A 13,027-nucleotide genomic window follows, 5' to 3' on the forward strand; every position below is an offset into this window, starting at 1 on the left:
GAACACAAGGGGTCATGGGTTCAAGGTGAGGGGGGGCAAGGTTCAACACAGATGTCAGGGGGACTTATTTTACACAGAGGGTGGTGGGGGCCTGGAATGCACTGCCAAGCAAGGTGATTGAGGCGGACGCGCTGGGATCGTTTAAGACTTATCTAGATAGCCACATGAACAGACTGGGAATAGAGGGATACAAACGAATGGTCTAGTTGGGCACATGAGCGGCACAGGCTTGGAGAGCCGAAGGGCCTGTTCCTGTGCTGTATTGTTCTTTGTTCTTTGGGGGTGACCGGAGTATATCCCACCTCATATTTGGAAGCAGACCACAGGTCTGGAGAGGGCTCCTCAGAGGGGCTATGGTGAGGGTGGTGGTGACGTAACGGCCCAGACACAACAAAAGGGTCGCAGTAGTATGTAATGAAACCATCAGCCAGCTGCTGTGAAAAACCTTTCGCATTAGGGCCTGACTGCTGGATCAAGCAATGCGCTAGAAATCCCAAGGATTTGGCCTTATAACCGGTATTTACAGTCAGAGTGAGGTGAGGGGACACAAGACCTGATTGGCGCCATAGGTGGGGCGGCACCTTCACCAGAAACGCTGATCCTTCCTTTCCTTCAATAAACCCTATAACAGTGACAGATAAACATGATCCTAAATAAGGGGCACAGATAGCGGCTAATTCCAAGGAGGCGCCCGTAGGGTCATAGCACAGGGTAACATGAGGGCTAGGGATCTGTAGAGGGGGGGTGAAACCTCGAGGAGATAGGTCAATTGTCCACCATTAGAACATAGAACATAGAAAAGCTACAGCACAAACAGGCCCTTCGGCCCACAAGTTGCGCCGAACATGTCCCTACCTACTAGGCTTACCTATAACCCTCTATCTTACTAACTTCCATGAACTTATCCAAAAGTCTCTTAAAAGACCCTATCGAATCTGCCTCCACCACCACTACCGGCAGCCGATTCCACGCACCCACCACCCTCTGAGTGAAAAACTTACCCCTAACATCTCCTCTGTACCTACTCCCCAGCACCCTAAACCTGTGACCTCTTGTGGCAACCATTTCAGCCCTGGGTAAAAGCCTCTGAGAATCCACTCTATCAATACCCCTCAACATCTTATACACCTCTATCAGGTCACCTCTCATCCCTCGCCTCTCCAAGGAGAAAAGACCTAGCTCTCTCAACCTATCCTCATAAGGCATGCCACCTAATCCAGGCAACATCCTTGTAAATCTCCTCTGCACCCTTTCTATGGCTTCCACATCCTTTCTGTAATGAGGCGACCAAAACTGGGCACAGTACTCCAGGTGGCATCTGACCAGGGTCCTATACAGCTGCAGCATTATCTCCCGATTTCTAAACTCAATTCCTCTATTGATGAAGGCCAGTATTCCATTTGCCTTCTTAACCACAGCCTCCACCTGCGACGCTGCTTTGAGCATCCTATGAACCCGGACCCCAAGATCCTTCTGATCTTCCACACTGCCAAGCGTCTTACCCTTAATATTATATTCTTTCATTCTATTCGACCTGCCAAAATGAACCACCACACACTTATCTGGGTTGAAGTCCATCTGCCACTTCTCCGCCCAGTCTTGCATCTTATCTATGTCTCGTTGCAACTGCTGACATCCCTCTACACTATCCACAACACCACCAACCTTTGTGTCATCAGCAAACTTGCCAACCCATCCTTCCACTTTCTCATCCAGGTCATTTATAAAAATCACAAAGAGCAAGGGTCCCAGAACAGATCCCTGGGGCACTCCACTGGTGACCGACCTCCATGCTGAAAAAGACCCATCTACAACCACTCTTTGCCTTCTGTGGGCAAGCCAGTTCTGAATCCACAAAGCAATGTCTCCTTGTATCCCATGCCCCTTCACTTTCTCAATGAGCCTTGCATGGGGCACCTTATCAAACGCCTTGCTGAAATCCATATAAACTACATCTACCACTCTTCCCTCGTCTCTGTGTCTAGTTACATCTTCAAAAAATTCAATTAGGCTCGTAAGGCATGGTCTGCCTTGGACAAAGCCGTGCTGGCTATTTCTGATCATACTATTCTTCTCCAGATGTTCATAAATCCTGCCTCTCAGGATCTTCTCCATCAACTTACCAACCACTGAGGTTAGACTCACTGGTCTATAATTTCCTGGGCTATCTCTTCTCCCTTTCTTGAATAACGGAACCACATCCGCAATCCTCCAATCCTCTGGAACCTCTCCCGTCTCCATTGATGACGCAAAGATCATCGCCAGAGGCTCAGCAATCTCTTCCCTCGCCTCCCACAGTAACCTGGGGTACATCCCATCTGGTCCTGGCGATTTATCTCACTTGATGCTTTTCAAAAGCTCCAACACATCCTCTTTCCTAATGTCCACATGCTCAATCGTCTCAGTCCACTGCAAGTCTGCACTGCAACTACCAAGATCCTTTTCCACTGTGAATACTGAAGCAAAGTATTCATTGAGTACCTCTGCCATTTCTACCAATTCTATACAGACTTTGCCACCGTCACATTTGATAGGTCCTACTCCTTCACATCTTATCCTCTTGCTCTTAACATACTTATAGAATGTCTTGGGGTTTTCCTTTATCCTGTCTGCCAAGGCCTTCTCATGACCCCTTCTTGCTCTTCTAATTTCCCTCTTAAGTTCCTTCCTCCTAGTCGTATACTCTTCTAGATTTCCAACATTACCTAGCTCCCTGAACCTTTTGTAGGCTTTTCTTTTCTTCTTGACCAAGTTCGTTACAGCTTTCGTGCACCATGGTTCCTGTGACCTACCATAACTCCCCTGTCTCATTGGAACGTTGCTGTGTAGAGATCCAGACAAATTTTCCTTGAAAAGTTGCCACATTTCTGCTGTACATTTCCCTGAGAAAACCTCCTTCCAATTTATGCCTCTAATTTCCTGCCTAATAGCCTCATAATTGCCCTTACTCCAAATAAACACTTTCCTAGCTTGACTGATCCTATCTCTCTCCAATGGTAATGTAAAGGAGATAGAGTTATGATCACTATCCCCAAAATGCTCTCCCACTGAGAGATGTGACACCTGCCCAGGTTCATTCCCTAATACCAAATCAAGTACAGCCTCTCCTCTTGTAGGCTTATCCACATACTGTGTCAGGAAGCCCTCCTGAACACACCTCACAAACTCCTCCCCATCTAAACTCCTTACCCTAGGGATATTCCAATCGATATTTGGGAAATTAAAATCTCCCATCACGACCACTCTGTTATTATCACATCTCTCCAGGATCTGCTTCCCAATCTGCTCCTCCACATCCCTGCTACTATTGGGCGGCCTATAGAAAACACCCAGTAAAGTTATTGACCCCTTCCTGTTGCGAACCTCCACCCACAGATATTCCGTAGACAATCACTCTGTGGCAGCCATCTTTTCTACAGCCGTGACACTATCTCTGATCAACAGTGCCACTTTCCCACCTCTTTTGCCTCCTTCCCGGTCCCTCCTGAAACACCTGAAACCCGGCACTTGAAGTATCCACTCCTGTCCCTGAGACAACCAAGTCTCTGTAATGGCCACCACATCACACTTCCAAGTAGTGATCCACGCTCTAAGCTCATCCATTTTGTTCACTACACTCCTTGCGTTAAAATACACACATCTCAACCCTTCGGTCTGAGCGCTCCCCTTCTCCATCACCTGCCTATCCTCCCTCTCACACTGTCTACAAGCCACTTTTATTTTTAAGCTAACCTCTCTCCCAGTCACCTCATTTTGATTCCCACCCCCCAACCATTCTAGTTTAAACACTCCCCCGTAGCCTTCGCAAACCTTCCCGCCAGGATATTGGTCCCCCTGGGATTTAAGTGAAACCTGTCCTTTTTGTACAGGTCGCACCTGCCCCTAAAGCGGTCCCAATGATCCAGGAACCTGAAACCATTGTGGGGATTGGTGAACCCAAAACTGTCGCTTAACTGGTTCGCTCCTGACACTGATGCCCTTGTTGAGGCAGAGGATTTCAATCTGAAGGGGGCACAGCACGTCCCTCCCAGCTATGTTATTCTGGGGTTTGGGCGAATGGGACAACACAGGTCTGGGGGCCGAAGTCCACTGTCAGAGGTTCTGTCAAGAGGTAAGTGCGTTCTAGCCCCGTGAAGCCGCTAAGGTTCATTGAGACAGGTGAAAGTTGGAATCCATGTTGTCGCATCCAGGAGGCATCCATTGTCGACGTGGTGGCTCCCGTGTCGATCATAAAAGGAATAATCTGACCCTGGACCACCAAGTCAATCATGGGCTCATCCCCAGGATCTCTTGTCAAAAGTGGTAAAACAAGGGAGGAGGACAGTCATCCTGAAAACGGATTTGCCGTGGAGAATGTCTGTCTCCCTCCTCGAGGTCCCCCGTGGGACTGGTTGTAGGGACAGTCTCGGCGCCAATAATCAAGGGCCCCACAAACGAAACAATTTTGATTAGTGCAGAGTGGTCCCCGCCTACCGGATTGAAGCTGAGGGGGTACCTGCCCTGGGTATGGTGGTCATGGCGCATATGGTGGTCCATTATAGGGCATAGTCGGGCCATTTGGGTGGGTCACGTACCCGTTGCCTTGTGAATCCACCCAACCAGGGACACAAAACTGGGGTTCCATTTGGTACCCCATTGGATCGGGTTTGTGGGAAGGTGGGGGGGCGTGGTGGTCTTTGAACCAGTTCTTGTTTTACCTTGGTGGGTTTAGACTCCTTAGCAGTGTTCCATTAATACGTTAAGGCCCTTCTCATCTGGGGGCGAGTATTATCTGGCCAATCCATATTATTAGTACGGATGGCAGTTGCCACAGCCTCAGATATGGATTGCAGCAAAAGAGCGTTGAACTGGGGTGAGGGGTTCCCTGCAATGTAAGCAGTATCGCCAGCATAGGTGACATATGTAGAACAGAAGCGATCCCAGAAATCCGAACCATCCTCTCCTGCTTTAGGCTTACATTCTAACACTTTGGTGACATCTACTGGTTGTTGTAATGTTCGCTGGAGTGCATTTCTAATGGCCGTTATCTGCTGCTGAGGCTGACCAACGGCAACCGAAAAGGCCGCCCAGTCCTGGGGCGCTGGATTATTTAAGTGGCTTCTCCACCTGGTGCACTCACTGGGAGTAAGGGTCATACAGCACAAACTAAAAAGATCCTGAGGGGTGGCCTGATACATTTGGATGGTGCCTATGATATGATCTGTGAAGTCTTCTGGATTGGTTTTTCGGTCAGGAGCTCGTGACATAATCAGACACATTTCCTGTGGTTTCCAAGGGGTATAAACCTGCATAGTAGGGTTACCGTTTGGTCCTGGATTTGGGTTGGGAACCGTATGGTTGGGGAATTGACAGTTACGACTTTTAGGCGGCTGGCGGGGATCTGTATTCTTAATCTTTCCTTTAGGGCAAGGGGGGGTCAGGATGATTCTCATCCTCACTTTCCCACTCACTGTCCTCTTCCTCTTGGGAATCAGGACTATCGTAATCCTCACTGCTCTCAGAATCACTCGGGAAAGTCACTTGAGGTTTTTTCTGGTTTCCCCTATGGGTTTTAAAAGGATCCTGGCCCTCTCTCCCTGGTTTACTGACAGCCTGTTTCTTTCCCTTCTTCTTCTTATCTTTGGATCTCGTTCTCCTGGCTATTGGACTCGTATATGTTTCCGGGGCAGGGTCTTCATTGGGAGGACAGCTTTCGGGTTCAACAGGGGGTTGTTGCGGTGTGGATACAGGTGGGGTCGGAGTCGGCATGGTAGAGGTCTGCGCCTGAGCAGGGGCAGTGGTCTGAGGGGAATAGGGTGGTGGAAGTGGGGGCGAATAGAACATAGAACAGTACAGCACAGAACAGGCCCTTCGGCCCACGATGTTGTGCCGAGCTTTATCTGAAACCAAGATCAAGCTAACCCACTCCCTATCATCCTGGTGTGCTCCATGTGCCTATCCAATAACCACTTAAATGTTCCTAAAGTGTCTGACTCCACTATCACTGCAGGCAGTCCATTCCACACCCCAACCACTCTCTGGCTGTTGAGTCTTAATATCTTGGGATGGGAGTTGAGGCTGAGGTTGAGGCTGGGGTAGGGGTTGAGTTGGTAAAGGTGGATACAACAGTTGGGGTGGTGGTCCTAGCGGGGCACTGGGTCGATTCAGCCAATCCTCCTCCTCCTGTTCATCCATATCATTATTTTGGAACATCATCGGCAGACCAGATATGTCAGGAAGTACCTCTGGTTTTTTATCTTTCCTTTGTTCGGCTTGCCGTTCTAATCCTTTTTCTCGGTCTCGTCTTTCCCTTTCCAGCCTTTCTTGTTTAACCCTTTCCCTTTTGTTCATTTCATGATCCTCACACTGCAACTTCAATTTTTGGGTTTCCCCTCATTATCACAGGCGTTAATCCCTCTTCTACGTGCGTTATCCACCCAACTGGCCAACTTTGACTTCTCAGTTAACTCCTCAGCTCTTTTTCTCCAAGATGACATTAAAATCTTCCATCTATTTCCCACATTGCATTTCCAAATAGCCTCCTCGGCTTTAATACATTGATCTACATCCCAAGTTCCCCCTAGTGGCCAATTTTCATTTCCCAGTTTTTTGTTTAAACACCCCGATAAACGTCTGAGTAGCTCTTCATCTTTCGGGTTTTCACGACACATTTTATATAAAGGGGTCCCATCCCCTGACTGATCCAATGTTTGACCCATTGTTAAGAGACTTTGACCACTTGTGCTTCATGATCTGCAGTGCCTTGTTGCCTCTACGCCCACTTGTGTCCTGACCTTCACATGGGGGATTTCCCCTCCCAACAACTGGTCCAAGGCTGTGCGTTTGAGACAGGCACCTCCTTTCGATCGGCACAAGCAGTCACGTCTCCAACTTCACCGAATTCCCACCCTTTACTTTTTTTCTGAATACAATTTAATAAATATTCCACAAGAACAAACAGGCTTTAACAACTCCTGCTTTCAATCTAATGCAACACTAACCACCTACATTTGACAAGCATCCAGACCACACAAACACACCGAAATACAAAAACTACTCAAATTATTAGGTCAACCTTAGATTTTCTCTAATCAATTTTCCATTTTGCCAATTAATTTATAATATTTCCCGAGTAATTTGAGAGAACATAGTTCCTTTCTCTCAAAATTCTGTAACACACACTGCACACTCTCTCCCTTTTTTCTTAGAAAAAGGACCACTTTTTAGAGGACTCGGACCTCAATTGCTACCGACTTAGGGACTCGAACCCCGGCCACCGGGGGACTCAAACCTCCTGGATTTAACATACCAAAACCCTGGGTATTCTAACCCCGAACCTGGGGACTCTAACCCCGAACTTGGGGGCCTCTAACCACCCTTTACCTTTACCTGAGGACTCGAACCCCGAACCTGGGGGCCTCTAACCACCCTTTACCTTTACCTGGGAACTCGAGCCACCAAGGCAACTGGGGGACTCGAACCTCCCGGTGTAGGACTAGTCAGTGTTCAAGAACGTAAGTCGTCTCAGAGTTCCATCAACACAGAGCCTCGGGGGATGAGGGGTCGACTGAGTAATAGGTTCAGTGAGAGAAACCAAGGCTAATCTTACCTTGTGGGCCTGTTCGTCTCACGTTACCGACACCCAGGCGATCACTTATTCAGTCCACCTCAGAGGACAGCTGTCTATCTTGGAACCTGCTGTTGCAGCGCCAATTGTCAAGAGACAATTATTAATGCTGCATCTTATCAATGGGACAATTTATATCCAGATGTCTCGCTATTTCTTCCTTGATGATAGATTCAAGCATTTTCCCGACTACAGAAGTTAAGCTAACCGGCCTATAGTTACCCGCCTTTTGTCTACCTCCTTTTTTAAACATAACCTCCCTACATCCATTTTGTTTTGAATGCTGCATGCATTCAGACACAGAGGCTGGAATCTTCTGGCCGTTCACGCCCTGTCATCGCTGCTGCAAGGTACATTCATATCTCTCTCTATTGGCTTGTCGCTCTCCTCTATGATTTACCACGTCTTCCCAACTGACCATCAAAGGCATTTTTCTCAGTTTTTGGAGAAGTCTCAAGCCGTCTGCCAGCTGCAAAGCCTACACACAGCAATTCCTTTCCCCAGCCATGCCAGGATTAATTTTACAGAGTCACATGACTCTCTGTTCACTCTGTTTAACCTTAAATTACAGAAATGGTTTAAAACACAAGAATCCGCATTTGTAACAATGAACATTCGGTGTGTTTGCACTAACCCCTTTATCAATATAGCTAATTCACATTTGGCAGCAGAACTGTAGGTGCGTGCCATGTACGCCATTTTGATGCATCAAAAGAACCCATGACCTCATATTGCAAAATATGTGTATTCCTTGCCCTAATTTCATCCTCTTAATTTATATCTTTACAGTCGTAATTTGTCTATTTGTGTTACACTTTTGACTTTTAGCAAAGACACAGAGAAGCGAGGGAGAGTAGAAGAAGCAAGTTTGATGACGCTTATCAATACATTATTGAAATCTTGACCAGAAGATTGGAGCTTGAGAAAGCTGTTGTGGAAGATTTTGTTTTGGATTCCTTAACTGTGAGTAACGTTATTTAATGTGTTTGAATCGGCTTAATTGAATATTGTCTACCTTTTTTCTAATTCTGGAGTAGCGATTTTACAAAAATGAAAAATATGGACAATACACATAAAATATAGGAGCAGGAATAGGGCATTAAGCCCTTTGAGCCTGCTCTGCCATTCAATGAAATCATGTTGATAGAAAGAACCATAGAAAATTACAGCTCAGAAACAGGCCTTTTGGCTCTTAGAACCATAGAACCATAGAAAATTACAGCTCAGAAACAGGCCTTTTGGCCCTTCTTGTCTGTGCCGAACCATTTTATGCCTAGTCCCACTGACCTGCACTTGGACCATATCCCTCCACACCCCTCTCATCCATGAACCCGTCCAAGTTTTTCTTAAATGTTAAAAGTGACCCCGCATTTACAACTTTATCCGGCAGCTCATTCCACACTCCCACCACTCTCTGCGTGAAGAAGCCCCCCCTAATATTCCCTTTAAACTTTTCTCCTTTCACCCTTAACCCATGCCCTCTGGTTTTTTTCTCCCCGAGCCTCAGCGAAAAAAGCCTGCTTGCATTCACTCTATCTATACCCATCAAAATCTTATACACCTCTATTAAATCTCCCCTCAATCTTCTACGCTCCAGGGGATAAAGTCCCAACCTATTCAATCTCTCTCTGTAACTCAGCTTCTCAAGTCCCGGCAACATCCTTGTGAACCTTCTCTGCACTCTTTCAACCTTATTTACATCCTTCCTGTAACTAGGTGACCAAAACTGTACACAATACTCCAAATTCGGCCTCACCAATGCCTTATATAACTTTACCATAACACTCCAACTTTTATACTCGATACTCCGATTTATAATGGCCAATGTACCAAAGGCACTCTTTACGACCCTATCCACCTGTGACGTCACTTTTAGGGAATTCTGTACCTGTATTCCCAGATCCCTCTGTTCAACTGCACTCTTCAGAGTCCTACCATTTACCCTGTACGTTCTACTTTGGTTTGTCCTTCCAATGTGCAATATCTCACGCTTGTCTGCGTTAAATTCCATTTGCCATTTTTCAGCCCATTTTTCTAGTTGGTCCAAATCCCTCTGCAAGCTTTGAAAACCTTCCTCACTGTCCACTACACCTCCAATCTTTGTATCATCAGCAAACTTGCTGATCCAATTGACCACATTACCATCCAGATCATTGGTATAGATGACAAACAACAATGGACCCAACACCGATCCCTGCGGCACACCACTAGTCACAGGCCTCCACTCAGAGAAGCAATCCTCCACAACCACTCTCTGGCTTCTTCCATTGAGCCAGTGTCTTATCCAATTTACTACCTCCCCATGTATACCTAGCGACTGAACCTTCCTAACTAACCTCCCATGAGGGACCTTGTCAAAGGCCTTGCTGAAATCCAGGTAGACAACATCCACCGCCTTCCCTTCATCCACTTTCCTGGTAACCTCCTCGAAAAACTCCAATAGATTGGTCAAACATGACGTACCACGCACAAAGCCATGTTGACTCTCCCTAATAAGTCCCTGTCTATCCAAATATTTGTAGATCCTATCCCGTATCACACCTTCCAATAACTTGCCCACCACCGACGTCAAACTTACTGGCCGATAATTACCCGGATTTCTTTTGGAACCTTTTTTAAACAACGGAACAACGTGAGCCACCCTCCAATCATCCGGCACCTCCCCCGTGAATACTGACATTTTAAATATGTCTGCCAGTTCAACACTAGCTTCCCTCAAGGTCCGTGGGAATACCCTGTCCGGTCCTGGGGATTTATCCACTCTGATTTGTCTGTGCCGAACCATTTTTTGCCTAGTCCCACTGACCTGCACTTGGACCATATCCCTCCACACCCTTCTCATCCATGAACGCGTCCAAGTTTTTCTTAAATGTTAAAAGCATTTACAACTTTATCCGGCAGCTCATTCCACACTCCCGCCACTCTCTGCGTGAAGAAGCCCCCCCTAATATTCCCTTTAAACTTTTCTCCTTTCACCCTTAACCCATGCCCTCTGGTTTTTTTCTCCCCGAGCCTCAGCGAAAAAAGCCTGCTTGCATTCACTCTATCTATACCCATCAAAATCTTATACACCTCTATTAAATCTCCCCTCAATCTTCTACGCTCCAGGGGATAAAGTCCCAACCTATTCAATCTCTCTCTGTAACTCAGCTTCTCAAGTCCCGGCAACATCCTTGTGAACCTTCTCTGCACTCTTTCAACCTTATTTACATCCTTCCTGTAACTAGGTGACCAAAACTGTACACAATACTCCAAATTCGGCCTCACCAATGCCTTATATAACTTTACCATAACACTCCAACTTTTATACTCGATACTCCGATTTATAATGGCCAATGTACCAAAGGCACTCTTTACGACCCTATCCACCTGTGACGTCACTTTTAGGGAATTCTGTACCTGTATTCCCAGATCCCTCTGTTCAACTGCACTCTTCAGAGTCCTACCATTTACCCTGTACGTTCTACTTTGGTTTGTCCTTCCAATGTGCAATATCTCACGCTTGTCTGCGTTAAATTCCATTTGCCATTTTTCAGCCCATTTTTCTAGTTGGTCCAAATCCCTCTGCAAGCTTTGAAAACCTTCCTCACTGTCCACTACACCTCCAATCTTTGTATCATCAGCAAACTTGCTGATCCAATTTACCACATTATCATCCAGATCATTGATATAGATGACAAACAACAATGGACCCAACACCGATCCCTGCGGCACACCACTAGTCACAGGCCTCCACTCAGAGAAGCAATCCTCCACAACCATTCTCTGGCTTCTTCCATTGAGCCAGTGTCTAATCCAATTTACTACCTCCCCATGTATACCTAGCGACTGAACCTTCCTAACTAACCTCCCATGAGGGACCTTGTCAAAGGCCTTGCTGAAATCCAGGTAGACAACATCCACCGCCTTCCCTTCATCCACTTTCCTGGTAACCTCCTCGAAAAACTCCAATAGATTGGTCAAACATGACCTACCACGCACAAAGCCATGTTGACTCTCCCTAATAAGTCCCTGCCTATCCAAATATTTGTAGATCCTGTCCCTTATCACACCTTCCAATAACTTGCCCACCACCGACGTCAAACTTACTGGCCTATAATTTCCCGGATTTCTTTTGGAACCTTTTTTAAACAGCGGAACAACATGAGCCACCCTCCAATCATCCGGCACCTCTCCCGTGAATACTGACTTTTTAAATATGTCTGCCAGGGCCTCTGCAAGTTCAACACTAGCTTCCCTCAAAGTCCGTGGGAATACCCTGTCTGGTCCTGGGGATTTATCCACTCTGATTTGCCTCAAGACAGCGAGCACTTCCTCCCCTTTAATCTGTAAAGGTTCCATGACCTCCCTACCTGTTTGCCCTATTTCCGTCGACTCCATGCCCGTTTCCTCAGTAAATACGGATGCAAAAAAACCATTTAGTATCTCCCCCATCTCTTTTGGTTCCATACACAGTCTACCACTCTGGTCTTCAAGAGGACCAATTTTATCCCTCACTATCCTTTTGCTCCTAACATACCTATAGAAGCTCTTTGGATTTTCCTTCACTCTGTCTGCCAAAGCAACCTCATGTCTTCTTTTAGCCCTCCTGATTTCCCTCTTAAGTAGCTTCTTGCACTTTTTATACTCCTCGAGCATCTGATCTTCTACCTCAGCACCATGTTCCTGCACCATTCCCATATACTTGATATTTTTTACATGTCGCAGTATATTGCTCTCAGTCTTGAACATGCTCAACAACTGAGCCTCCACAGCTCCTTGGCAGGGAATTCCAAAGATGAACCATTCTCCGAGTGAAGAAATTCCTCCTTACCTCAGTCCTAATTCGCAAGGATGTCCCGAGACATGGTACATTGGGGAGACCATGCAGACGCTACGACAACGGATGAATGAACACCACTCTACAATCACCAGGCAAGAGTCTTCTCTTCCTGTTGGGGAACACTTCAGCGGTCACGGGCATTCGGCCTCTGATCTTCGCGCAAGCGTTCTCCAAGGCGGCCTTCACGACACACGACAATGCAGAATCACTGAGCAGAAACTGATAGCCAAGTTCCGCACACATGAGGACGGCCTCAACCGGGATCTTGGGTTCATGTCACACTCTCTGTAACCCCCACGACTTGCCTGGGCTTGCAAAATCTCACTCACTGTCCTGTCTGGAGACAATACACATCTGTTTAACCTGTGCTTAACACTCTTTCCACTCACATTGTCTCTACCTTTAAGACTTGATTACCTGTAAAGACTCACATTCCAACCATTATTTTGTAAATTGAGTTTGTGTCTTTATATGCCCTGTTTGTGAATAGAACTCCCACTCACCTGATGAAGGGGCAGCGCTCCGAAAGCTTGTGGCTTTTGCTTCCAAATAAACCTGTTGGACTTTAACCTGATGTTGTGAGACTTCTTACAAATGTT

The 13,027-nt window shown here is 46.6% G+C and overlaps 1 protein-coding gene across 1 annotated transcript in view; it reads left to right on the forward strand.

Moving 5' to 3' along the window:
- The first annotated feature begins 5,746 nt into the window (after nucleotides 1-5,746).
- The window catches only part of LOC144493944 (dynein axonemal heavy chain 8-like), a 1,661,706-nt gene continuing 1,654,425 nt past the window's right edge, over nucleotides 5,747-13,027 (forward strand). The window contains exons 1-2 of the mRNA XM_078213521.1: nucleotides 5,747-5,755; nucleotides 8,435-8,569. Of these exons, the coding sequence (XP_078069647.1) occupies nucleotides 5,747-5,755; nucleotides 8,435-8,569 (144 nt within the window). The remainder of the gene's footprint in view (nucleotides 5,756-8,434; nucleotides 8,570-13,027) is intronic.

The sequence above is a fragment of the Mustelus asterias genome, chromosome 5 (assembly GCF_964213995.1).
Source record: "Mustelus asterias chromosome 5, sMusAst1.hap1.1, whole genome shotgun sequence".
Lineage (NCBI taxonomy): Eukaryota > Metazoa > Chordata > Chondrichthyes > Carcharhiniformes > Triakidae > Mustelus > Mustelus asterias.